The sequence below is a fragment of the Rhincodon typus genome, chromosome 5 (genome assembly GCF_021869965.1).
Source record: "Rhincodon typus isolate 14 chromosome 5, sRhiTyp1.1, whole genome shotgun sequence".
Classification (NCBI taxonomy): Eukaryota; Metazoa; Chordata; class Chondrichthyes; order Orectolobiformes; family Rhincodontidae; genus Rhincodon; species Rhincodon typus.
The window spans coordinates 94,346,704-94,374,047 of NC_063336.1; the positions used below are offsets into that span (position 1 = coordinate 94,346,704).

The following is a 27,344-nucleotide window of genomic DNA, read 5'->3' on the forward strand; positions in this document are numbered from 1 at the left end:
AAATTGTTTTCAAATGCTAACAAATCAATAACCAGGGGCAGGGATTGAAAGTGATTGGCAAAAGAGCCAGAGGTGACATGACCCAAAAAAAATTGAACCAATGTTTAGGTTTTGGAATGCAGTGCTCGACAGGGCAGTGAATATAGATCCAATAGCAGCCTTCAAAACAGATAAATTCATGAAAGGGAAGGAATTTTAGGGATGTGGTAAAAGAGCAAGGATTGGGGCTAACTGCTTCAAAAGGGCTAGTGCAATTTTGATGGGATGATTGACTTATTTCTAAATTCTAAATGATAATCAGCAACATAGTATGATACAATATTATGAAATTAATGGCACATCTACTGGAACATCTTGTTCTGTGTTCTCTCAATATTCCTATTTACTATTGAAATTTCGACTGTATTAAACTGGATGCAGCTCAATCTATCAACTTCTCAAAGTTTACTGGAATGAAAACGAACAACTGTCAATGCTGGAAATCTGAAACAAAAACAGAAAGACTCAGCAGGTCTGGCAGCATCTGTAAAGAGAAAAACAGAGTTTACATTTTGAGTCCAGTGATTCGTTCGGGCACCAGACTCAAATTGTTAACTCCGTTTTTCTCTTGACAGATGTTGTCAGACCTCCTCAGTGCCTCTAGCAATTTCTGTTTTTTGTCTCCAAACTTACTGCCTTCCTAGTTTTGTATTCATTCAAGATGCATAATCTATGGGCCCCATATAAACTGGAGCCTGGTTCAATCACACATCTGGAGTAAAACTTAAAAACCTACAAGTTGTATAATTCAGTTTCAATTTCAAAAGTTACCAAAATGTACTTTGCAAGTGAACTACTCCCAATTTTGCCTCTAGTCGCACAAGTTTTGAAATATGCAACTTTTATTTAATTTTTTACTTCGGTGGGTGTAATGCAAATACTACATCCCAATCCACTGTCATGAACATGAATTGACATGGCAAAATTTTGTGCTTATCAGCACCATAACACTTAAATAGAAAACAAAATTTCCATGCTGTGAAAAAGAAAAGCCAGATCCCAGATCTGATATACAGCTATATCTCATCTTGTGAACATTATGTGTGCTGTGTATTATATATGCAAGGCACTGCAGAAAAATGTGAATAAATAAATGTAAGCACCCAACAGAATTATTCTGAGGAGAACAGTTCGTGGAAGTAATGTAAAAGTTCTTCACCAGAAATACTTCACCTCCACATCAGATAACTGCACGCATTTGGTGCATTATAATGTTGAGAAGCTCATGCAAATCGAGGAGTGGCTCACAAACATTGCTTAGTGACTGTACTCTGCTTTCATTTTTTAACAATTTTGTGAGAGTATTTTGAGTTACATAAGCATGTAACTTCCTTTCATGGAGCTGTAATACTGCAAAAGCAGAGCAGTAATCGTAAATTACAGGTGAGTGCTGCAATATACAAACGTCATCACTTTATTCACATGTAACACAGCTCAGTTGAAATGTAGAAATGCTATGGTTTGTTGTTGGATACCCATGACAGGGTTGAATATGTGCACACTGGTAAGAATTTTAATAGATTAACCACTTCTTTGCTTAGTATCATAACCCTGGTGCTAATGGTACACAGTACACTTCCATGTAAAATTAGACAATGCTGGAAATACACTGCAAATGTAGCAGAAGGTGTGAAAAGAAAAATAAAGTGTCAAACATGACATGCTGGTGATCCTTCATCACAGTTCACTTTTCCCTGATCATAGTCATACCAAGCTCATTCATGGCCATCATCAGCAAGGTGGCAGAGAATGAAATTGCAACTCTCCTCTGATGGAGGAGGAAGAGAAAAAATGGATGTATTCATTTCAGATGATTAAATTTACTTTGAAGCTGGTATTAATTTGATTTCTTTTTAAATGTAATAGCAGTATAAATAACTAAATGTATATTTATGTGTATATAAGAACTGTTCTTAAAATTTTCTGCTCAAACCTGGGATATTGAAATACTATTCTTGTGATGTGGTGACACTAGCAAACTGTCTTTTAGTAACCACTCCTAGCTGTCACAAAGACATGAAGAGTCATTAGCATCATCTAGATTTAAAGATCAGACCAGGCAGAGGTGGTAGGTTTCCTTTCCTGAAGGATATTTATAACCCTGTTTAGCAGCTTTCATGCCCAACTCATTGATTTTGATAAGGAATCATAGAGTCAGAGACATACAGCACAGAAACAGACCCTTTCGATCCAACTCATCCATACCAACCAGATATCCTAAATTAACTTGATCCCATTTACGAGCATTTGGCCCATTATCCCTCTTAAACCCTTCCTAATCATACACCCATCCAAATACCTTTTAAATATTGTAATTGTACAAGCCTCCACCACTTCCTCTGGCAGTTCATTCCAGACACACGCCACTCTCAGTGAAAAAGTTGCCACTTAGGTCCTTATAAATCTTTCCCCTCTCACCTTAAACCTACGCCCTCCAATTTTGGACTTCCATACCCTGGGGAAAAGACCTTGACCCTTTCAATGCCATTCATGATTTTATAAATCTCTATAAGGTCACACCTCAGCCTCCGATGCTCCAGGGAAAATAGCCCCAGCCTATTCAACCTCTCACTATAGCTCAAACCCTCCAACCCTGGCAACATCCTTGTAAATCTTTTCTGAACCCTTTCAAGTTTAACAACATCCTTCCTATAGCAAGGAGACCAGAAATAAAAACAGTATTCCAAAAGTGGCCTAACCAATGTTCTGTACAGCTGCATTATGACCACCCAACTCCTGTACTCAATGCACTGACCAATAAAGGCAAGGGTACCAAATGTTTCCTTCACTACCCTGTCTACCTGCGACTCTACTTTCAATGAACTATGAACCTGCACTCCAAGGTCCCTTGATTCGACAACACTCCCCAGGACCTCACCATTAAGTGTACATTTCCTGCCCAGATTTGTCCCACCAAGATGTCCCACTACATTTATTATTTATTAAACTCCATCTGGCACTCCTTGGCCCATTGGCCTATCTGATCAATGTCCTGTTGTACTCTGAGGTAACCTTCTTTGCTATCCACTACACCACCAATTTTGGTGTCATCTGCAAATTTACTGACTATATCTTCTATATTTATATCCAAATCATTTACATAGATGACAAAAAGCAGACGATAAAAGTCCTGCAGCGCACTGTTGGTCACATGCCTCCAGTCTGAAAAGGAACCCTCCACCACCACCCTCTGTCTCCTACCTTCTAGTCAATCTTGTATCCAAATGGCCAGTTCTCCCTGTATTCCATGTGATCTAACCTTGATAACCAGTCTACCAAGTGGAACCTTATCGAACACTTTGCTGAAGTCCATATAGACAACATCCACTGCTCTGCCTTCATCAATTTTGTTCGTCCACTTTTTCAACAAACTCAATCAAGTTAGTGAGACACAATTTCCTACACATACAACAATGTTGACTATCCCTAATCAGTCCTTGCCTTTCCAAATACATGTACCTCCTGTCTCTCAGAATCGCTTCCAACAACTTGCCCTCCATTGATGTCAGGTTCACCAGTTTATAGTTCCCTGGCTTTTCCTTACCACCTTTCTTAAATAATGGCACAACGTTAGCCAACCTCCAGTCTTCTGGCACCTCACCCATGGCTATTGTTGATACAAATATCTCAGCAAGGGGCCCAACAATCACTTCCCTCACTTCTCACAAAGTTCTAGGGTCCCAGGGATTTATCCAACTTTATATGTCTTAAGACATCCAGCACCTCCTCCTCTGCAATATGGACACTTTTCAAGATATCACTATTTATTTTCCCAAGTTCTCTAGCTTCTATATCCTTCTCCACAGTAAATACTGATGCAAAATACTTGTTTAGTATCCCCCCATCTCCTGCATTTCCGCACATAGGTGGCCTTGCTGATCTTTAAGAGTCCCTGTTCTCTCCCGAGTTACTGTTTTGTCCTTAATATATTTGTAGACCCTTTTGGATTCTCCTTAACCCTATTTTCCAAAGCTATCTCATTTCCCCTTTTTGCCCTCCTGATTTCCGTCTTAAGTATGCTGCTCCTTACCTTATGCTTCTCTAGGAATTCGCTTGATCCCTGTCTTTCTGGAAAAGGATACAAATGTTGTTATCCTCCTTTGCTGGCTAGGTAGCTTATATAAGATACATAGGCTGAGTAGTGTTTTTCCAAAACAATTTCCTTCTGTTCTTAATGGATCAAGGATTGAAGTAGATAACTCCTTATGTTATCAGTTTTGCTTGAATAAGTTACAGTCTTTTCTACCCTTCAACTTCTTGCTTTTTTTTGGCTTCCTTGAAGTGAATTACTTGACACTTCTCTACATTAATTTTTCTGCAAACTCTCTGTCCATTCGCTAACCTATCTTCTCCCAAATATGTTTTAAGTGAAATGTCTTCATTCGCTATTTGCTGCTTTGATGTCACCAGCAAATTCTTGCATGTGATACAACTAAATGCATTTGCAATTGCTCTGTTGCACATTAGTCAAATTCTGAAGCAGTATTACGATGTTCCCTATTGTCAGTGATGAGAAATATTAACTTGCCTGGTTTTCTAATAACAGACTCTCATTACTGCCATCTAAATTCAAGCAGCTACTCTTAATAAAGGTCAAGAAAAGTATTCAGGCAAACTGAAGGAAGTAAATTGTCTTAAAATAGCATCTCAGAATGATTATGACCAGGGCATTTCACCCATTGTATATCGACGGGCTCTCTGAAAGAGCAATACATCTCGTGCCAACCACCACCCTTCTGTTGCCCTAATCCCAGCTCCGCCCACTCTCCAGGTTTTCTACCTGTAACTCTGTACATTCTTCATTTTCAGACAATAATCCAAATTGAACGCTTGAATGCAAAGACTGAACCTGGCAGTAACAAAATTACACAGTAACAAATAACCATTCTAAACTCCTCCAAAAGTGGCTCAAATTGAAAACTTCATCATGAGGTTGCGAGATGCCAGTGTGAAGAACTGAAATCATCAAGATCATACTGTAGAGGTGCATCCACAAAGGTTTCAATCATCTCCAACATGTCCAAGTAGAGGCCCAGCTCAGAGAGTTGACAGAACATACGAAATTCCAGGGATCCCCTCTCACCCATCTCATGCAACATCATCCTTTCCACTTGTGGCAGGATGTGTGGGTTCAGCATTGGGCTGTTAATTATCTTAGGACTCACATCTCTGGGGTCAGCCACTGTCCTGAGGGACCACCCTGCCCCCTCCCCCCCCCCCCCCCCCCACCTTGGAAGAAGGGAGGAATGATCTGAGGTTTGGGCTGAGACAAACTGTTGGTTATCTAGGTCTGCTGAAGATGGTCTGCATTAACCTTCAAAAACTGAATTACTTCTTTATTCAAAGAAGTTTTATGGGGCATTAAACAATTCAACTTTCAGCCAAACAATTTAATCTGAATAATGGATATTCAAAAGGATCAAGAAAAATGATCTCACTGAAGAAACAGTCTTACATGTTGATGACGACAAATAACTTCCTGGTGATGATTACCATAAGGAACATTAAATTTTGCCAGCTACATAACTATTAAATGCTGCTGAGGGAAATGATTAATGCATGACTTTTCTTCATTCTCCCTAAATCACCAGTTCTAATGAGCATTGCAGATACACAACTCATACAAATCCATATTTTACATTTCTTAATTTCAGTTGTTTAGCACTGAGAAGCTAGGGAAGAGCTCACAATAGCAACATGCTGCAAGGACTAAGAGTTCACTTGCTGAGAGATTAAACCAGTCTTATCTCAATTTTTAAACTTGCCTTCCCGAAAATGTGAATCACCAATCTACAGCAAGTAAATTAACTGTGCGAGGCAACTAAAATCAGCAGAAACCTGAATTATTTTTCTTTGAATTGACTGTAAATCTATCTTTCAAGCAAAAAATGAAAACTCCTTTTAAGGCTCAATTAAGAGATATGTTGCCCAGTGTGGATTTTCTGAAGATTATCGGTAATATAGTTGGGACACTTTTAAATAAATTTTTGTTCAAACAAACCAACACTGGAGATATGCCCTGTAATTTTCCACTTTGTTTAATGGTGAGGAATATAAAACAATCATATTTTGTACATTAATGACCTACACACTAATTTAGGAGGTATGATCCATAAGTTTGCAAATGACAAGAGAATTGGTGGTGTGGTAAATAGTGAGGAAGAAAGCCTTATACTGCAGCATGATTCAGATGAGCTGGTCAGAAGAGTGGGAAATGGAACATAATCCTGAAAAGCGGGAGGTCATGCGGTTCGGAGGGATTAATAAAACAAGAAAGTACACGTTGAATTGTAGGACGCTAAGAAGATCGAAGATCAGAGGAACCTTGGTGTGCACATCCATAGTTCCTAAAAGTCCACAGGTAGATAAGGTTAACAAAGTATATAGACTACTTGTCTTTATTATTCGAGACGTTGAAACCAAGAGTAGGGAGTTTATGATGAAGCTGCAGAAGTTATTAATTATATGTTAGTTAGGGCATAACTTGGAGTGCTCTGTGAAAGAATGGTTAGACAGGGGTTGCATTCCTGACAGCAGAGAAGGCTGAGAGGGACCTGACTGAGGTGTATAAAGTTATTAGGAGTACAGATATGGTAAATAAAGAAACATTTCCCCTTAGTAATGGGGTCAATAAATACTGGGCATAGATTTAAGAAAAGGAACTGGATACTGAGGGGATTTAAGCAAGTATTTTTTTCACCTAGTGGCTGGTGGTTATCTGGAACTCATTGCCTGAAAGGGTGGTAGAGGTGGGAACTATCACAATATTTAAGAAGTATTAAAATGAACACTTGAAATGCCAAAGCATACAAAGCTATGGGCCAAGTGCTGGAAATTGGGATTAAAGTAAGGTGGGGATAGCTGGCACAGACATGATAGGCCAAAAGGCCTCAATCCACACTGTAAAATTCTACAATTCCAATAACAGTAGCTGCTTGTTGTGAGGAAACTAGTTGAACTTGCTTACATCTATTTCTGCAGCAGTCTTGTGGTATAGAGGGTAGTGTTCTTGGCTCTGAGCCAGAAAATCTGGGTTTCAGTCCCACCCCCAGGACTTATTGGAATAGTTTTCCAATCCACTTGTCTTCATCATATTTCCAGTTTGACATTTGTTGGTTCTAAAATGATGCAGTTGTCAGTTCACTTGCTGTTCAGAAAGATATAGTAGAACGACTGTAAGATTCAATTCCTGCTTAATAGTTGCTGTCTTTGCTGTGTAATGATCTCTGCACAATCCAAGTATACTGCATTTTCCATTTAATAATATCTGTGTAACTGCCAATTCCCAGAATTCAAGATTGCTTCGTGTACAAGAACTTTTCATCATATCTGTGCATTTGAATTGGTTGGTCTTATGCTCTTTGTTGTTCTATATTTTCTGGCTTTAAGCTGTTCATACATAACCACTCACTATTTTCCAGCCTGTATGGTGTTATCAGCATAGTTTCATTTCATGATTGTATGTCCAAGAATTATCTGAGTTATGGCTAGTCCCTAAGGTTCTTCATAATGTAGTTATTTCTTTTCATCTTTCTGGCATAATGTAGCATTTGACTAAAGAGATGTTTTTGTCTGTTTAATGTTTTAATTTCTACTGACACTATTTAACACTACCAATATGATGTTTGGTTAATTGTTTACTTAATATTTGATAATGTTTTGGCAGGTTGACATTACCAACACGATCATTTGAATTCTGAAGTTGGACTGCATAATTAATTCCATTCATCACTGACTCTGAACTGTCCTGCAGCAAAAGATTTTGTTATTTCAGTCCAGGTTTGACACCCGACATTTTTCTGAATTTTCAATCTTCTATTTACAGAGTTGCAGATGCAATGGGTATTTGATATTTCAATAACTCATATTTATTGTTCTTAAAAACCACTTGTTACATTAGGTTTCAGAGATTTATTTCTGTGACACTAATGTCAACAATTCCAGTAAAACGTTGATGTCCACATTCCAAAAAAGATACATGTGGAATAAGGTATGCATGAAATCCACTGAAATTGAAACTGGCTAAAAGATCTGACAAAGTTAAAAAAAAGTGCATTTCTATTGAAACTTCACAATCTCAAGACATCCCAAAATTCTTTGTAACTAGTTGTTGCAGACAGGAAGAGAGGCAAACTGAACTCTTTTATTCTCTTCACTTTCTATCCCTAAGCAGAGTAGTTTAAGTTTGAATAGGTATGTTTTGGAATTTTTATTGTTACATCAATTTAAAGTGGCATGCACAAATTTGGAGTAATGTTTAATACAGAGTGGTCTTTGTGACTACACACATACTTCACCTTTACACACAAACATCCATTGACACACACATGAAAGAAATAAACTTTTGAAAATTTGAATCTTGCCTTTTTTCAATTTTATTTACTCAAGCTAAGAAACTATGCAGGTCTTTACTATCTCATCAAAAGATAGACACCCACATGTGCTGGAATTTTCCCCTAACATAAATTTTGGTCAAAGCAGTGTTAATGCAGTGCTACTTCAAAAATAAAACTTCTAATAGATGAAAGAACAATCAAATTTTAATTGAATTGTGACAAAATTTGCAGATGGCACAATAGTGGAAGTGTAATAAATAGTAAGGAAGATAATAATGGGCTTCAAGTATTCTGATTTTATTATAAGGTGAATTATGCTTCAGTTGTATGGGCATTGCTTAGAGCACACCTGGAGTATTTTGTACAGTATTGATCTCATTCAAGGAAGGATGTAAATGTGTTGGAAGCAGTTCAGAGCTTTACTGAATTAATCGTTAGAATGGATGGGGTGTCCTGTGAAGAATGATTGGATGAGGTAGGGTTATATGCACTGGAGTTTAAAAGAGTAAGAGGCAACTTGATTAAAACATAAAAGATGTAAAGGGATTTTGTGGAAATGATGTTTCTTGTGGGAAAGTCTAGAATTAGGGACGACTATTTAAATAGCAGTCGCTCATTTAAGACAGAAATGTGGAGTTTTTTTTCCTCAAAGAGGGTCTTGAATCTTTGAAACCCTCCTCCTCAAAAGACAATGAATGCAGAGTCTTTTGAGGCAATGCTAGATAGCATCTTGATAAGCAAAGGCTAAAAGGTTATCAAGGATAGATGGAAATATGGAATTATCAAATCAGCCACAATCTTACTGAATGCGTGGAGAAATATTGAGGGGCCGAGTGACCTAGTCCTAATTTATAGTTCCTTTTTATGCCCATATTCACTGAAAACAGCTATCTGATAACTATTGATGCTGGATGAATATCCCATAACTCCTTATCTCAGCACTGTGAGGGCATCTTTAATACACGCAGTTCTAAGACGCTGCACAACTATCACATTATGGATTGACAAGTCATATTGGCATAGTTGACAGACCCCACATTCGAAAAATAAGTGGCAAATGGTATCAATTTAAAAAGGGTACAAGAACTGAGACCTGAACAAATCATTGAATGTGTCAAGATAAGCTTTACTAACTTGGTTGCGAACCTATGTGCAAAACCATATCTTTTAATTTTTCGCTACTTTTGGTTGGGGACTGAAATGGGAAAAAGCCATGAACTGTTGCAGGAATTGCTGCACTTTTAAACACATATTGAATGTTGTTTGCAAAACTGATTATTCATGATGAAGTGCTGGGGACAGAGTGGGAGAATCTAGTTATGGGTGAGCTAGAACTAAAGGGTGTGTACAAGTGGAGCTCTAGCTGGGACCAAGTAGCTCATTGGTCTGTGAAATGGTGACCAGTTATCAATGTCCACCTGCCAACTACATGATTGACACTGAACAGCCTGTCAATGTGAATTGTTACTAAGAAGCTGTTGCACCTCTGAAGGGGAAGGGGTTGTCTCTTATCTCTAATAAAAAAAACACTTCAAGCCGGTTTACTTGCACCACCCCACCCAGCAGATTCAAGACCTGTCTGCTTTTTTAAAATCGAATACCTAGGGTGAAAACAGGCCATTCGGCCCAGCGAGTCCACACTGACCCTCCAAAGAGCATCCTACCAAGATCCATTCCCCCACGCTATCCCTGAAACCATAACCTACATATCCCTGAACACCAAGGGGAATTTAGCATGGCCAATCCACCTAACCTGCACACCTTAGAACTGTGGGAGGAGACTAGAGCACCAGGAGGAGACCCACACAGACACGAGGAGAATGTGTAAACTCCACAGACAGTCGCTAAAGGGTGGAATCAAACCCAGGTTCCTGGTGCTGTGAGGCAGCAATGCTAACCACTGAGCCACCGTGCTGCCCCTATATGTGGTGGAGGTTGTGGCACAATGGCTTTAACCTGCAGCTGGACAGAGAACTGAAGAATACCTGCAAGATGCTGTAATATTACAAGAGCAGTTCAATAACCCCAATGCACAGGTGAGTGGTGCAATATGCAAATAGCATCAACTTATTCAGACTTGACAGATTGGGAATATTCAGATGAAAGTTGAGAGCACCATGTGTTTAGAAACCCATGTTGAATGGTCATGACATTGTTAAAATTTAGCTTTCATAGGATGCAGGCATGGCTGCCAAGGCCAGCATTCATTGCCGACCCCTAATTGCCATTAACTGTAGCAGTTAAAAGTCAACCACATGTGGAGTCACATGTAGGCTAGACTGGATAGGGAGAGAATTCCTTCCCAAAAAAGGATATTAGTAAACCAGGTGAGTTTTGCAACAATTGATGATAATTTTGTGGTCATCATTTCATCAACTATCTTTCACTTCCATATAATTAAGTGACTAGAGTAGTGCTGCCATGTAATCTTAAAGAGAGATCTCTTAGGGAGTGCAAATACACTTGGATTTTAATTTTTGGACAATGAGCGAAGCTAGACACAGTCATCAAGATGCTGTCAATTTACTTTGAAGTTGGGATTAATTTGACCTCGTGATGTTAAAGTTAAAATAGCCCGAATAATTACATGTCTATCCACGTCATTACCTACATATGGGAGAAAGAAATGGATAACAGCTGTCTTTAATTTACTGCGCCCAGGTTTGGGACGTTAAAAAAAAAAGTTGTTCTCCAGAGATGACACTAGCAAGGTGACTCACATTCACCATTCATACTGAATACCAATCAAGATAGAGGTGGCAGGCACCCTTTCTTGAAGAATAACTATTTAGTAGCATTCATAGTTGATGGAGATTAATGTTGACACAATTCTGGAAAAGAAAAGAATATTGCTACTTTCCTGTGCTGGCAACATAGCTTGGCAAGATATTTTTCTAATCAACGCATTTAGAGATGTTATTACATACCTTTGCACCAGGTGAGATTTGAACCCAGGTCTCCTGGCCCAGAGGTAAGGACAGTACCACTGCACCATAAAGTATAAGTTACATACTGACAAAACAAAGTGTGGAGCTGGAGGAAGCCAGGCAGCATCAGAGGAACAGGAAAGCTGAAACGTCTAGCTCCACACTGTGTTATCTCTGACTCCAGCATCTGCAGTTCTTGCTATCTCAGTTACGTACTGCACTGCAGTTTAACTGGCAGCACTCGAGTCACAGGGATGTGGGTTCAAGTCCAACGCTAAGACTTGAGGATGAAAACAAAACTGGTTGCTCCATGCCAGCACTGAAGAACAGCCCTTTGGCTAACATTTTAAGCTAAGGTCCTTTGTGCCCTATTGGCTGAGAATACACGATCACAATTTCGAAGAGTAGAAAATTTAAGCCCAGAACTCAATCAATACTGTACCTCAATTAACATTTGGTCACTGTGACACTGTTGTTTATGGGAACATACTGTGTGCTGTGGCTACGATGCTTCCATACTTTAATACAAATATTTTCTCAATTCTGAAATTCTTTTTAAAGCAACATCGGTCTTCTGGTCTTTATGATATTCAGAAAGATAAAAGCAAGAATTAAGGCAGGTAACTCAGACAGGTAGAAATTGTGGTTGAGGACAAACTTAGCTGTTTGTCAGCTTACTACAATTGGTCCATTAATCAAGTAAAACAGTCCAGGTAGGAAAGAGCAAAGTATATTTTTATTGAAGAAATACAGACTTACTTCTTACAAAGACAATGATAGTTTTAGCATTGCTATAAAGCTTTAACTTTCTAGGAACATAATATCAATTGCATTGGAAGGAAAATTTAGTCAATTAGACTTACTAGAGGCACCTATAAGTTATATCAAGATAAACACGGAATTTGGAGACCATCACCAAATCTCATCTTGGGTTATGGCATTATAATTCAATTGCATTCTGACTGCCACAGCTAATATACCAAACCCTAAACTAGAGCTCATCACTAAGTCATGCAATAAAGAAATTAGTTTATTGAATTCTCATATATCTCTTGTGGTGGTTGGATATTGTGATCAAGTTTATTTCCAAGCACATGTTTTCATCAATAACTGGAGTCCTAAACTTTCTTCATGAACATACATAATATCAACTGCACTGCTTTTCCTGGGCATTTGTTAAGGCACTGTCAGAAGTAAATACAATCTTGCTGGTCAGCTTAAGTGGAATTGTCTTGCCTCCTTACTTCTAGCAGATCCTTGAAATACAGATTGTACAACAACAATGTTAAGTCACTGCATGTGTGAACTCCGACAGAAAGAGAACTACAGAAGCAGGGTCTGACCAAGTCTCAAAAGATGAAGCCAGATGCATTTACCTAAACCATATTTTTACCTAACTAATTTCAAAATAGTCAAGAATTTTGAGATGTAACTTGAGATTGGGAATGCTTTTAGTAATGACTTCTAAAAAGACTGTTGCACTCATTCTCCATTTTAAAATGAATCTTGTCCTTAATAATCAGTCATGATGTAATTATTGTTCTTGACAAGATCTGTTGCCTAGATAAAAGCTCCACTCTTTGCTTCACCAGTTTATCTTATATTTGCTAACAGTGTCCAAGATACTTCACTTCTCAGTGGACAGAACACTTATCAGGCACATGTGGTCTTCAGTGGAAAAACATAACTCTGTCTGTAGGCCACTGATGGATTATTGACCAGATGGCATATGGTTATAAATCCTCCAAAGATTCACCTTAAACTTTATCTCACTGTGTGTAGAACAAACAAGTGGGTACAGAGGTGTGTTTTCAAATCAAAAGTCTCAGAAGAACCATCAAGTTCAGCAAGGTTTAGTTATGGAATATATTACATGGATTCAAAATTTCTAAAAAAGACAAAACATATCACGTGCCCATTACATCTGTACGTAAACATCGGAGGTCTAAGAATTACTTCATCAATAATACCATCTGAAACAGAGTTTTGACGAAATTCATGCCAATCTAAGTTACATTTTTGGATTCAGTAGCACACAAAGTAATACATTGTAAACACAAAGAACAATTATTGCTACAATATAGACCCCTATGATTAGAGTGTTACTTTATAACAAGTTTGACTTTTCTTGAATCATTTTGCAGAATAATTACCATCTAAAAGATTACCGTAGTGTTTATATATTACATTGTAGTGAGTTGATTGTAGATTTATAGCATCATAAATACCAATCGTAGAACCATAAAAAGGCTGCAAGGAAGAAGAAAATAATTTTGAGAGAGATTTTACAGCACACAAACTTAGATAACATGGTAATAAGGAACAATAAATATAAAGTACACTTTTTTATTCCCAAAGGCTTCTACCATTCCTCCACTCTCAGGGTCAGAACAGGGTTACGCCACATCAGGATCAACAATTCCCAAGCACCAGATCTCTGCTGAGAGATTTCAAGAAATTAACTATTTGTATCCTGCAGTGTCACTTCTTTCAAGTGTCAGCATTTGCTCTGTGAATTACACTCCCCTGCCTTTCTGTTCCTTTAAAGTGCATGACCAAACACTTCTCTACATCGAATTTACATCTGCCAACTGTGTGACCGTTCCCTAGCCTATGCCATCCTGAAGTTAGTTTTATCTTTTATGAACACTTCTCCTTTTTGCTGTAAAAATGGACCAGACGGACCATACCCCAGTGTTCTGAAGGAGATAGTTGTGATTGTAGATGCATGGATCGTAATCATTCAGGAATCACTGGAGACAGAGAAGATCCCACAGGAGTGGAAAACGCTAATGTAACACCCTTATTTATGAAGGCAAGGAGGCAGAAGATGAGAAATTATAGACCAGTTAGCCTGACCTCGGTCGTTGGTAAAATTTTAAGAGTCCATTATTGAGAATGAAATTGTGGAGGGCTTAGAAGTGCATGGTAAAATAGGGCTCAGTCAGCACGGCTTCATTAAGGGGAGGTCATGCCTGATATATCTGTCAAAATTCTTTGATGTAACGAGCAAGTTAGACAAAGGAGAGCCAGTGGACATGATCAATTTGGATTTCCCGAAGGCCTTTGACCAGGTGCTGCACAGGAGGATGCTAAATAAGTTAACAGCCTATGGTGTTAGGGGCAAGTTACTGGCACGGATAGGGGATTTGCTGACTTACAGAAGGCAGAGTGTGGATAAAGGGGTCTTTTCCTGGATGGCATCGGGTGACCACTGGCGTTCTGCAGGGGTCAGTGTTGGGACCACAACTATTCACGTTATACATTAATGATCTGGAAGAAGGAACTGAGTGCATTACTTGTAAGTTTACAGATGACCCAAAGATAGGTGGAGGTACAGGCAGGGCTAGAATACAACAGCAGTGATGCACTGCTGAGATTGTATAAGGCTTTGCTCAGACCGCGTCTGGAATATTTTAACCAGTTTTGGGCGCCGTATCTAAGGAAGGATGTGCTGGTCTCGGAGAGGGTCCAGAGGAGGTTTCCAAGAATGATCCTGGGAATGAAGGGCTTGTCATATGAGAAGTGGTTGAAACTCTGGGTCTGTTCTCAGAGTTCAGAAGGATGAGGGGAGATCTCATTGAAACTTAGAGAAAACAAAGGCCTGGATAGAGTGGACATGAAGATCTTTCCCCTAGCAGAAGAGATCGAGGGCACAGCCTCAGAATGAAGGGATGACCATTAAGAATTGAAACGAAGATTTTCTTCAATCAGAATCTGTGGATCTCACTGCCTCAGAAGGCTGTGGAAGCCAAGTTACTAAATGTCTTTTAGGCAGAAATAAATAAATAGTTTATTGATTAGTGAGGGGTTATGGGGAGAAGAGGAGAATGGGGTTGCAAAACATGTCAGCCATAATCAAACAGTGAACAGACTCGATGAGCCGAATAGCCTAATTCTGCTCTTACATCTTGTGGTCTTATGGTCCAAACAGTGTCTTCATATTTTTATGGGTTTTTTTTAAAATTGTGGACTGAAATAGGGTAAGAACTGTTTTAAATCCAGAGATTGCAAGAATTGCTGCATGGTTTGAAAGCAAATAACTTGATACTCAATGTGTCACTGTTTGTACCCCTGTGGGTTACAGCAGTGGTTGTGGACAAACTGCAGCAGAAAGGTTTTGTGCATAAGGAGCTTTGGTTTACAACAAGTAGCAGATCTGTTTGTGGACTCATGATCACCAATGACAAAATTCTTCTGCCTGCCAACAACCACGTGATTGGTTCTCAGACAGGTGAACAGCTTGGGGCTGTGAACAAGATACACAGAAGCCTTTGGGGCACCAACAGTTTAGGAGCTCTCTCTCACTCTCTATATTCTCTGCAGTAAAAGCCACTTCCGGCCTATCTTTCCTTCAGCAGTTGCTGTAAGCTCTGATCTAATTGGTTAGTCAGAGAGCTTTTATAAGTGAACTAGCCACCCTGTGCCTCTTGCAAACCTGTGGAAGCCATCTGGACAAGGACGACCGAGAAGCAGTGTTCTGACCAGCACAAGAACCATCTCAGCAACCATTGTGAAGAGGAACCACTGAACTGCTTTACCAGTTTTCCCTTTGTCCGTAACATGCTTTTTATTCTGCCAATTCGTCTGTGCAAGAGGGAGTTTATAAAGGAATGACAATTTTAGTTGGTAGAGTTATATGCTGACAGTTCATAAAGTAAGCTCTTGCTGTAGGTAACCTTTTATCTTATTTAAAGAAAAATTCTCTTGCACAAATTTTAGGAATTGCTCCATCTCTTTACATTACACTATTGCAATGCAAGAGCCCATTCACTACTAATAGATATTTTTTTTTAGATCAACCTGCTCAGGCATTTTATGACACATCTCTGAAGCGGGTAGGATTTGAACCTCGGTTCTCTGACCTGGACGGACGGACACAATTATTGTGCCATAACAGCCTCAACAGTCTATTTGTTAGTAGTAAATGGTAGATTTTGTTTGGTATAGAAACCTGGTCAGTGTTTTCAGTAAACTCGAACCTAAAAGACAGGTAAATTGGGGAATTTTGGATACTTTTAAAAATCTCTTAACTTTTGTGACGACTCCAGGAATACTGGGGCTTGATTTCCAGCATTCGAACACAGAGAGGTGAGACATTGTTTGCTACATCCGCTACATCTGTGTCAGCGGAAAATTTGGTGGTCTGCTACAAATAAAGTTTCAGTTGGTTCACTGAACATAAGTCAAAGTCTGGACGATGAAGGTTAGAAATATTACCTGATGCCAGCGATGAGACCAGCAGGTATTACCTTTCCAGACCTTTTATAGCGCACTCCCATTACTGTGGTCAAAATTCCTGCAGTTACTGTTATCGAAGGGAAAAGAATATTTAGGCAAATTGAAGCAGCAATTAATTTGTGCATCAAAAGCTCTATATAAAATTAGTAATAATTATATCTGGACAATTAGAAATCTTCTTGCCATAACAGGAAACTCTGGAAGCACCACTTGTCAGAAACACTGTTAACATATTTACTTCAGAGTTGCAATTTTCATTGTTTAATTCCATAATTTCTGTGTAACACCATCTTGTAGAAGTACGATAAAACCTTCCTCTCAATTGACTGAAAGTAGGAATGCTGCAATTGTTTTGTACACCACTCACTAAGACATGTGTTATTTGATTTCTTTTGGCCAGTTCTGGCTTACTTCACAACATTGCAATGCATTTCCATTTCAAAGCCTCAGTGCAAATGAACTGATTAATCTACCTGAATAAATGAATTGACAAATCTACCTGAAGAACAAAGATATATTGTATACGAGTATTACTGAGAAAGACAATGCTATTGAAGATTTTTGACCTGAACTCATCAGGACAGATGCAAAAATGCCAAAGTTGAAAGGGACCCTATCCTTTGATTTCCTCAGAGCCAAACATAAAACAAAAAACTTACTCAATGTGACACAGTGTGAAGAACTGAAATCATTACACCAGTACATAAGGAATAATGACCAGAGGCAGTTTGATGACAACAGTTTGATTAACCCAGACAAACTGATTTCTTTTGCCTCTCGAAAAGAAATAAAGTTGATAAACATTAAACAATTCAATTTTTTATTGGCCAACTTATTGAAATGAATTGTTTCATTAACAAAACCAAGACAAATTGCTTTACTTGAAGTAAAGCCTCAAATGTTGATCACTGCAAATTACTTCCCAGGGCTCATAAATCTAAGGAGCTCCAAGTTGTGCGAGCTACTTAAATGTTGCAGAAATAACTGGATTAATGTTGGCTATAATCATGCTTTACTCTCAGTAAATTACTGGCCCTAATGGGCACTGCACGTAGACATGTGAAATAAAAATCAAATTTATATTTTATTTCCTTTATTCACAGATAAGAAGCTTTTTAAGAGGCTAGAAAGTTGGGCAAGAAACAATAGGGAAACTGCAACAACGCTTAGATCTCACTCACTATTTTTAAATTTGGCTTTGTGAAAATATGAACAACCATTCTATACCAAGAACACGCAGGTAATTAAAACAGCAGAAACCTGTTTGCTTTTCTCTAAAAAAAATTCAAATTAGGTGGAGTAGGCCATTTGATCTCTCATTTTCTGCTTCTCTGTTCACTAACATCATTGCTGACCTGACTACAGCCTCTTCCTGACTACCTGATACCCTTTGACTCTATTGTTAGCTACGAATCTCCTTATCTCTGCCTTCCAAATATTCAGTAACTCTGCCTCCACCACTTTCTGGGGAAGAGAGTTCCACAGATTCAAGAAATCTAAGAAAACAAAGATCTCTTTTTCTCCTCTTTAAATGAGAGGCCCCTTATTCTTAAATTGTGACTCTATGATTGTATATCAAAATGATTTTTAAAAAATTTCAAAGCACAATTGGAAGATGTGTTACCCAGTATGAGTTGTGTCATAATGCTGCAAAGAACAGAAACGTGCCTGTCTTAATCTCTGTTTGGTGCCACGAAAAGTGATGTTACCTTAGCCATCGGTAAGGATTTTGTTCTAATTCTTAACATTATGAGGTGGATTCCTGCTCCTGTACCATTCATTGTGTACGCGTGAGTCTATGGAAGTCAAGTGAAGCCAGGATTTGGCTCAGCTTTGATGCAATGTGAAAGCTGGCCCCTCAGGCAAGGTAGTAAGTGTCAGTGGATAACTAGTATCGGTATTGAATGTTCTGCAATAAAATTCAGGAAAATGGTTGCAACAAGCAATTCTATTAGTTTTTAGTATCCAGCTATTAAACTTTAAGTTAATCATAGTTTGCAGAAAATGAGGGTGCAAATTACAATGGCTTATCTTAAGTGAAACGAAGAGAAATTTTATTATCTGGTACTGAGAGAAAAATATTAAAAATGAGACGTAAATATGTTTAAAAGGAAGTGTCTTGTACAGACAGGGAAAATAAAATTTACACAGTTAAACATTCCTTAGATTCCTTGAGGCATTAGATTCTTAACCACAGTTACTCAGTGATTGATTTGTATTGTCAGCAGTAGTGGAATGTGCAAATAGCTCTGTGGTCCAAGAATTATTATTTGCCCAATTTTCTTTCTCATTGCATATTGTATTCCAAGATGATGAGGGAAATAGGCAGAGAGAGACACACAGAGCACGATGCATCTTTTAAAAATTTACTCATGGGATGTGGGCATTGCTGGCTAGGCCAGCATTTATTGCTTATCCCTAGTTGCCCTTGAGAAGGTTGTGGTGAGCTGTCATTTTGAGCTGCTGCTGTGAATCTGGTATAGGTACCCCCTCAATACCATTCGGGAGGGTGTTCCAGGATTTTAACCCAATGGCGATATAGTTCCAAGTCTGGATGGTGAGTGGCTTTGAGGGGAAATTGCACACAGTGGTGTTGCCATGTATCTGCTGGCCCTCTCCTAAATGATAGCGGTCCTGAGTTTGGAAGGTGCTGTCTAAAGATACTGGGTGAATTTCTGCAGTGCATCTTGTAGACAGTATACATTGCTGTACCTAAGCTTCATTGGTGGAGGGAGTGGATGCTTGTGGATGTGGTGCCAATGTGGGGAGGTGATAGCCTAGTGGTATTATCACTGGAATGTTAATCCAGAGACTCAGGTAGTGTCCTGGGGACCCAGGTTTGAATCCCACCATGGCAGATGGTGGAATTTGAATTCAATAAAAATCTAGATAGTGGACAGGTTTTGGAGAATGAAGAGGTGAGTTTCCCATTGCTGGATTCCCAGACTCTGACCTATTCTTGGAGCCACTGTATTTACATGGCTAGATCAGTTCAGTTTCTGGTCAATGGTAATCCATAGGATGTTGACAGGGCAGGATTCAGTGATGGTAACACCATTGAATATCAAGGGGAAATGGTTAGATTGCTTGTCACTTGTGTGGTGTGCCTGTTACTTGTTACTTGTCAGCACAATCCTGGATATCGTCTAGATCTTGCTGCATTTGGGCATGGACTGCTTCAGTATCTAAAAAGTCACAAATGGTGCTGAATATTGTTCGCTGATGATTGCATATCACCAATTCTGACCTTATGATGGACAGAAGTTGGTCATTGATGAAAATGAAGATAGTTGGGACAAGGAGGCTACCCTGAGGAACTCCTGCAAAAATATCCTGGAGCTGGGATGACTGACCTCCGCTAGCCACAACCATCTTCTATTACATCAGGTATGACTCCAACCAGTTTTCCCATTGGCTCTTGTTTTGCTTCTTGATGCCACATCTTTGTTGCAAATTAATTTTTCCTTCTTGCTTCTCTGCTTGTGAAAGGCTGTTGCTGAAATATGCACCAGTGTGTATTCCTGAGTCTAGCTCTATTATCTTTCAAACTGGCTAATTGTCAGACGGGTCTTTTATCTCTCAATATTAGAACTATCAAACCATGTATGAATTACGCAGGAGATGCAAATTTCTTGACACCAGTTCAGTTACCTGGTTTCAATTAATTTAGATTTTAAAAATGGTAATTTCATTGAAAATGGATTGATTAATTCAACATGGGTCTCGTGCAGTTTGCCTCAATCTGTGGGCAGATAACCACTGCAGCCATTTTGGGTCCATGTTTCTTCCTTTTTAAAAAAACATTTTAGAACATGAAAGGTCTCAGATATAATTAACTGTTAGATGATGGATGCAAAAAGTTAAATATTTTGTGCTCATTTCTATAGTAACAACCACCATAAAATTAAGAAGACCTAAATAATTTCCTAAAAAGAACAATGGTGTCACTAAGTCACTTTGATTTAAAGATATAATTACATTTTTTGTTGCTCCTGCTGATGAACTTGAACATAATATCAGTGTCTGATATTATGTAACCACACTGCCCTGGAACTAAACTAAACTGGAATCAGGAGTGGTGTACCCATTTTTGCTGCATCTCCTTTGACCCTGTTTTTGTTGTCCCTTGATGCTCTGCTCTTAGTCTGGCCTTCCCACCTGTTCTTGTCTCTCAGCCTATGGTGAAGGATCCACGCACTTACAGTCATACAACATGGAAAAGAAAACTCTTTGGTCCAACTTGTCCATGCCGAACAGATATCCTGTATAAATTTAGTCTCATTTGCCAGCATTTGGCCCACATCCATCTAAACCCTTCCTATTCATATACTCATTCAGATGCCTTTTAAATGTTGTAATTGTACCAGCCTCCACTGGCAGCTCATTCCATACATGCACCACCCTCTGAGTGAAAAAGTTGCCCCTTAAGTCCCTTTTATATCTTTCCCCTCTCACCTTAAAATTATGCCCTCTAGTTTTGGACTATCCCAACCCAGGGAAATGACTTTGTCTATTCACCCTATCCATGTCCCTCATGATTTTATAAACCTCTATAAGGTCACCCCTCAGCCTCCAACACTCCATGGAAAATAGCCCCAGCCTATTCAGCCTTTCTCTATAGCTCAAACCCTCTAACCCTGGCAATACCCTTGTAAATCTTTTCTAAACCCTTTCTACTTTCACAACATTCTTCCTGTAGGAGGGAGACCAGAACTGCACACTGTATTCCAAAAATGGCCCAACCAATGTCCTGTACTTTGGCTACTGTATCGCCATTTTAATAATGTTGTATCTTGTCCCGCTGGATCTGATCAAAATCAGATCATAAGGAATGCTCTCTGATTTAAAAATATTGCTTTTCAAAGGCAGGGCTTGAATGTGCAGTGAGTGTGCCTCATGCAGTAGTTAATAGAGTCATAGAGCTATACAGTATGGAAACAGAGCCTTCAGTCGAACTTGTCCATGCTGACCAGATATTCTAAATTAATTTAGCCCCATTTGCCAGCATTTAGCCAGTATCCCTCTAAACCCTTGCTATTCATGTTCCCATCCAGATGACTTTTAAAAGTTATAATTGAACCAGCTTCTACCACTTCCTTTGGCAGCTCAATCCAAATGTTGCATTGCAAAACGTAACTTTACTTCTTTGAGAATAGAAAACTCAGGAACTCACACAATGAGATCTTAACATTTCGTGGGTCATTTGAAACTTGATAAGCACCGTATCCTGCTAGAGATCCAAAAAGCAGTCCAGACATCAAAGACATCACACTCCCTAGTTAAAAAAACAAATAAATGAGTTATTTCACTTTCTTTTCCTCAAAGCCGCTGATTCCATGTATCTTCTATAGATCAGTAAATGCTGCCATGATACCTCATTGTTACTCTAATCAGAAGTACAGATCTTACTGTGGTGAAACTCAGATTACTCAATGCTCAAAGTTACACTGCATTCAGTGTTTCTGAAATAATCAGAATTAAATTTATGATAAAATTTACAAATTAAGTGGAATATATTTAAAATGAAATAAGACAAAATGGTTTGGCGGCTTAAACAGGAACTTCTGCCTCTGGCATACGAGTGTAGAGGCAGCCTAAAGAGAAACAAAACTTTTTTTAAATTCCTGGCTTTAAAGACTTCTAAGTAAAGGCAAGCCTGAAAATGTTCAGGTTTGTCTGGAAATTGGTGCATCAAACAGAAGTTACTCCGACACAGCAGTAAATATCAATTGATGAGAAATTCCTGAACTTGTAACAATAGCTGACAATAGCAGTTTCAAGATTCACACCATTGCTTTTCTCAGGCAAAACAAAGGTGCACACAGCACATTTGCCCAGTCCAAAGTAACATGGGACAAGTTAAAAAATGCAAAGACTAGAGAAACTAGGGCTTTTTACCATTTAAGATTATTGATGGGAAATCCAAGGTACTGAAGATACAAATGGGATAGATAAAACAACTCCAGAATATTACTTCAAACAGAGCCACAGCAGAAGAACAAGATGTGATAAAATCAAACTAATCCAGGGCATATTAGGACAGAAGAAAATTCTTCACACCAAGAGTACTCAAAGTAATAAATGCATTTGACTAAGCCTGAGATGAGGGGGTTATACTCTGAGGCAAATTGAACAGAATGAACAAAAACTCACCTGGATTTTTGAAGAATGAGAGGTAATCTTATTGAAACAGTTAAAATCCTGAGGGAATTTACTAGGTTGGGCAGTGGGAGTGAAACATGATCTAGGAGATACAGTTTAAGAATAACAGGTCTTTTAAGACAGAGACGAGGATTTTTTTTCCTCTCCGAGATTTATTAGTCTGTGAACTTCTTTCCTCCAAAAGTGGGAGCTGTCTTATTAAACTTATCTATCTTACTCAGCCTTGAATATTTGATAGACAAGGGAGTCAAAAGATATTAGGATCAGTCAGGGAAATGTGCTCATGACTACGATGAGATCAGCCAGGACCTTATTGAATGGTGAAATGAACTCGAAGCATCGAATTGCTCTATGTCTATTCATCAGGAGCAAAACCTACAATCCTTGAAAAATCAAGAGATGGTCAGAATTGGTAGTTTTTTTTGGAGGGACAGTTGAACTATAATTAAGTGGCCTTGTTTATTTGTACTCTTTTTGGGAAGTACCAAACACAATAAATTGTTAATAGTATCCATAAAAGTACATTACCTTTCCAAGTATATCCCAGAATGCCACCCACCATCACAATAGCAGCATAGGAATAGCTTATCCAATCGATTGGCATTCTTGAATTCTGGCAGGGGTGTGGGGAGAGAGAACAGAAAGAAAAATCTTATACTTGATACCAGCTTTTCTCTTAAAAGAGGAACACAAACAAAAGATTAAGTGCAGTCGAGAACAACGACTCTCTGTTTTTACATCCTTTTCTATTTAGGGCTCCCCAAGAGGGCAGCTGGGTGGCCTGTTCCCAAGCCTCAGGCAGTGTCATTCACTCAGTCGGTCACTGGAAATGTACAAACATGACCTGGGGTAAGTTCCCTTCTTTGCCTGTGGGAAAGTACCAGGAATGTTTAATATTTCACCTTTCAACAATGCAAGGACATCTGTGCTGGGAATCAAAGAAGATATCAGACTTCCTTCACACTGAAGGATGGCATATTCCTACTACTTCAACTAGCAAAAGTAGCTAACTATCCTGATATTGCAATTTTCTGTGGTCATACAGCAACTAACCATAACAACACCGAACAAGTTGCTCTCTGAGCTGGACTGGCATATCTGGTTGGCCATATTCGTGGAGATTAATTACACGACCTTCTGTTTGCTACAGTCTTGCCCAATCAAACAACGGATATTCACACCTTCTATACTCTTATAGTTATTAGAAAAGACAGAATCAACAAAAATATAAGAAGAAATCTTTTCTCCTGGGTTCCTTGTAACAATATTTAGGGATTAAACTTTAGAACATAAGAACTAGGAGCAGGAGTAGGCAATTCAGCCCCTTGAGCTTGCTCTACCATTTAATATGATTATGGATGATCTCATCTTGACCTCAACTACACTTTCCTGCCTGCTCCCTACAATCCTTTAACCCATTATTATTTAAAAATCTGTTCGTATCTTCCTTAAAAATTTTCAGCATCCTGTTATCCACCACACTCTGGGGTACTGAATTCCACAGATTCACGACCCTGTGACAGAAGTAATTCCTCCTCATCTCTGTTTTAAATCTGCCATCTCTTGGCCTAAAACTATGACTGCACACTCTATATTGCCCACAAGGGGAAACATCACCTCTACATTTACTTTGTCAGTCTCCTTTAGCATCATATATACCTCAAATTAGATCTCTTATCCTTCGAACCTCTTGCGAGGATAGGCTTAAATTGCTCAATTTCTCCTCATTGGACAAGACTTTCATCTCTGGAATGAATCTAGTGAATAGTATGAGCTACCTTCATTGCCATAATATCCTTCTTTTTGTAATAGAACCAAAACTCTATGCAGTACTTAAGATGCAATCTAACCAATGCCTTGCACAATGGCAAAAACACTTCCCAGTTTTTATAAAGCATTCTTATAGCAATAAATGCCAAAATTCCATTCACCCACCTTATTACCTGTTATATGTGTATTCTAGCTGTCTGCAACTCATGCATAAGGACACCCAGGTCCCTCTGTATTGAAGCATTTTGAAGTTTCTCTCCATTTTGATATTAATTTTTTTTATTCTTCTGATCAAAATGGATAACTTCACACTTATCCACATAAAACCCCATCTGCCAAATTTTAGCTCATTCATTTTAGTTATCCATATTCATTTATGAATTTCTTACTTCATTGCAACTTTCCACCTATTTTATTGCACTTTATTATTTCTCAAATGCTCCAAACTAATGCTACAGTTGGAAACTTTAAATGGCACTTGATAACTTTTTGTCAAGACCACTCCCAAACAATATCTTCCTCAAATAACCATATCTAGGGATGTTATTACACATCTTTGGAGCTGTATAAACTCAGACTCTGGTCATGCTGGTTTTACAAAAAAGCAAAAGCAAAATCAACCTGGTCAGACCTGTTACAAGGCAAAAGGACAAGAGGTAGGGATACTACCACTGTGACACAAGACCTCATACAATTGTTTTATAGTTGATTCCATGTCATCAACTGTTTGCTCAGTCTGCCTTGGAAGGGATTCAAGAAGTGCACGTATGAAAATCGCATATCCAGCTCAGAACATATAATGGTATTATCACACCTCAAAACATTGATTAATTAAAAGGGCAAATATGCATGCATCCCACAGAACTAGAGAACTCAGATTAATTGGAAAAACAAATGATTCCACTGTACTCAAAAAACATTTTGTGGCAGCACAATTGTTGCCCTTTAAGGGGCTGAACTAGTTCATCCTGCCTCCTGCTAGTATTCCCTGCTTTGGTTTGTTGGGACACCAGCATGAAAGGGCAGGGAGCATTCAGCACAAAACCCAAGCACTATCTACATCCCACAACAGCACAAGCCACGAGGGGATGCTCAGAAGCACACGAATCAGGAAGTCTGACTGCTCTCAAATATGTCCCAAACAGTAACGACGCAATTAAGCATTACGTAATTAGGTATTCCCAATGTATTGTAACTGAGTAACCTTATGAGAAGAGTAACTGGAAACGTCCTCTGAAGCACCAAAGTCAATCCAAAACAAAAATCAGTGACCATGAGCACCATATTCCATACCCCACCTACCTTTATTTAAATACACCACAGAACTCAACAGCTAGGCAAGTCAGAAAACATCCTTCTCTCTCAGGCTAGCCTCAGATACTATTTCCAAATCAGCTAAACAGTTTTCAGTTCAAAATTGTTACAAACGAACTCTGCAGTACAATATGGAGATACAAGGGCAGGCTCAGTCTGAAAACACAGCGCACAAAATAAAAAGGCACTTCACGGGGGTTGGGATAACCGCAGTTTTCACGGGTTTCTGAGGCTCGGTGCCGAAACATGGTATTTCTGCAATCAACCAGATTTAAGCACTGACGATAGATATCATTCAACATGAGGAGAGGGAAAACAAAACGTAATTTGGCATGGAGTTGTATTTCTCCCAAAATAAAAGCAGCAAAGCTGGTGAAAGGAGGCTGAATTGGACAGATTTAAATCCAATGCAGAGGGAACAGTTCGCAGTCTCTGTTGTAATTTCCTCACCTTTTACAAGCTGGCAAGTTCGCTCAATTGATAAAACATGCCGAGATGCAATTTCTAACGGTTAAAAAACCATTTCCTTTTCATAAAAACAAAATTGCAGACTCATCAGCCTATGCAATACCCTGTAAAATCTGTACTGACTGCACAATACAACTGGGCCAGAAGTGGAGCCCATGCATTTCTCTCTCGGCTACAAATGTTTCTGTCAAATACGACAAGTGATTAAAACTTGAAAATCTTTGCTTCTCCAAGAAGGCCAACCTTTGTTTGTCCTGTCCTGTCCTGTCTTGCTGAACTGTTAGATTCCAGTCCGCTGCAGCCGCTTTTACCGAAAGACAGAATTGTGTATTTATTTTGTCAATTACATAAACATTTCCGAATATCAGCGCATGTTCGACGCCATATTGACTTCGAAAAAGATACTTTCACACCCATTGTCGATTTACTTTGGTTATGCTTCCATTTACCTTTGTTTTTGGTATCACCGAATTTTTTTCTCTCGTGTTGAAGTTAATTCGTGTTTTAAAATTATACTTCCGCCTTCATCCTCCTTTATCATCTGCCACCAGAGGGCAGATATAAAACGAATGGCGAGGAAAAGCTGACATTTTCTTATAAGGTGACTCTAGGGAAGGAAAGACGGCTGGGCTAGGATCAGAGGGAAAAAGATCTGGGTTGCGGGGGGATCCGAGGGCTGAGGGTATGAGCGCTGGGTTGAGATTAGCAGTTCTGAGGATGAGAAGGGGGTCAGACGACCCGAAACGTTAACTCTAATTCTCTCCACAGATGCTGCCAGACCTGCTGAGCTTTTCCAGCAATTTCTATTTTTGTTTGTGTTAGTGTGATATTGCAACTGGGTCCACAATGGGGTACGTATTGGAGCGTGGTTTTCGGATGGGAATGAGGCCAAATAAAAACATTCTCCTCAACCAGAGATAGTAAGAACTGCCGATGCTGGAGTCAAAGATAACAGTGTGGAGCTGGAGAAACACAGTAGGCTAGGCAGCATCTCCTCTGATGCTGCCTGGCCTGCTGCGTTCCTCCAGCTCCACACTGTGTAATCCTATTCTCCTCAACCCACTGCAGGAACTCTTGTCCCTCTCTG

The 27,344-nt window shown here is 39.0% G+C and overlaps 1 protein-coding gene across 3 annotated transcripts; it reads right to left on the minus strand.

Moving 5' to 3' along the window:
• Window positions 1–12,019: 12,019 nt before the first annotated feature.
• On the minus strand, window positions 12,020–27,046 carry tmem14a (transmembrane protein 14A). Of its 3 annotated transcripts, none has more exons than XM_020510514.2 (5): window positions 26,707–27,046; window positions 23,234–23,318; window positions 21,717–21,818; window positions 16,523–16,610; window positions 12,020–13,552 (listed from the first exon to the last, which is right to left on the minus strand). In XM_020510514.2, the coding sequence occupies exons 2-5, from the start codon at window positions 23,307–23,309 to the stop codon at window positions 13,513–13,515; spliced, it is 306 nt and encodes a 101-aa protein (XP_020366103.1). In that variant the 5' UTR covers window positions 23,310–23,318; window positions 26,707–27,046; the 3' UTR covers window positions 12,020–13,512. The 3 variants fall into 3 exon arrangements, with proteins under 3 accessions (XP_020366103.1, XP_020366104.1, XP_048452715.1); XM_020510515.2 differs by lacking the exon at window positions 26,707–27,046 and adding an exon at window positions 26,501–26,657; XM_048596758.1 differs by lacking the exon at window positions 26,707–27,046 and adding an exon at window positions 25,778–25,944.
• Window positions 27,047–27,344: the final 298 nt, after the last annotated feature.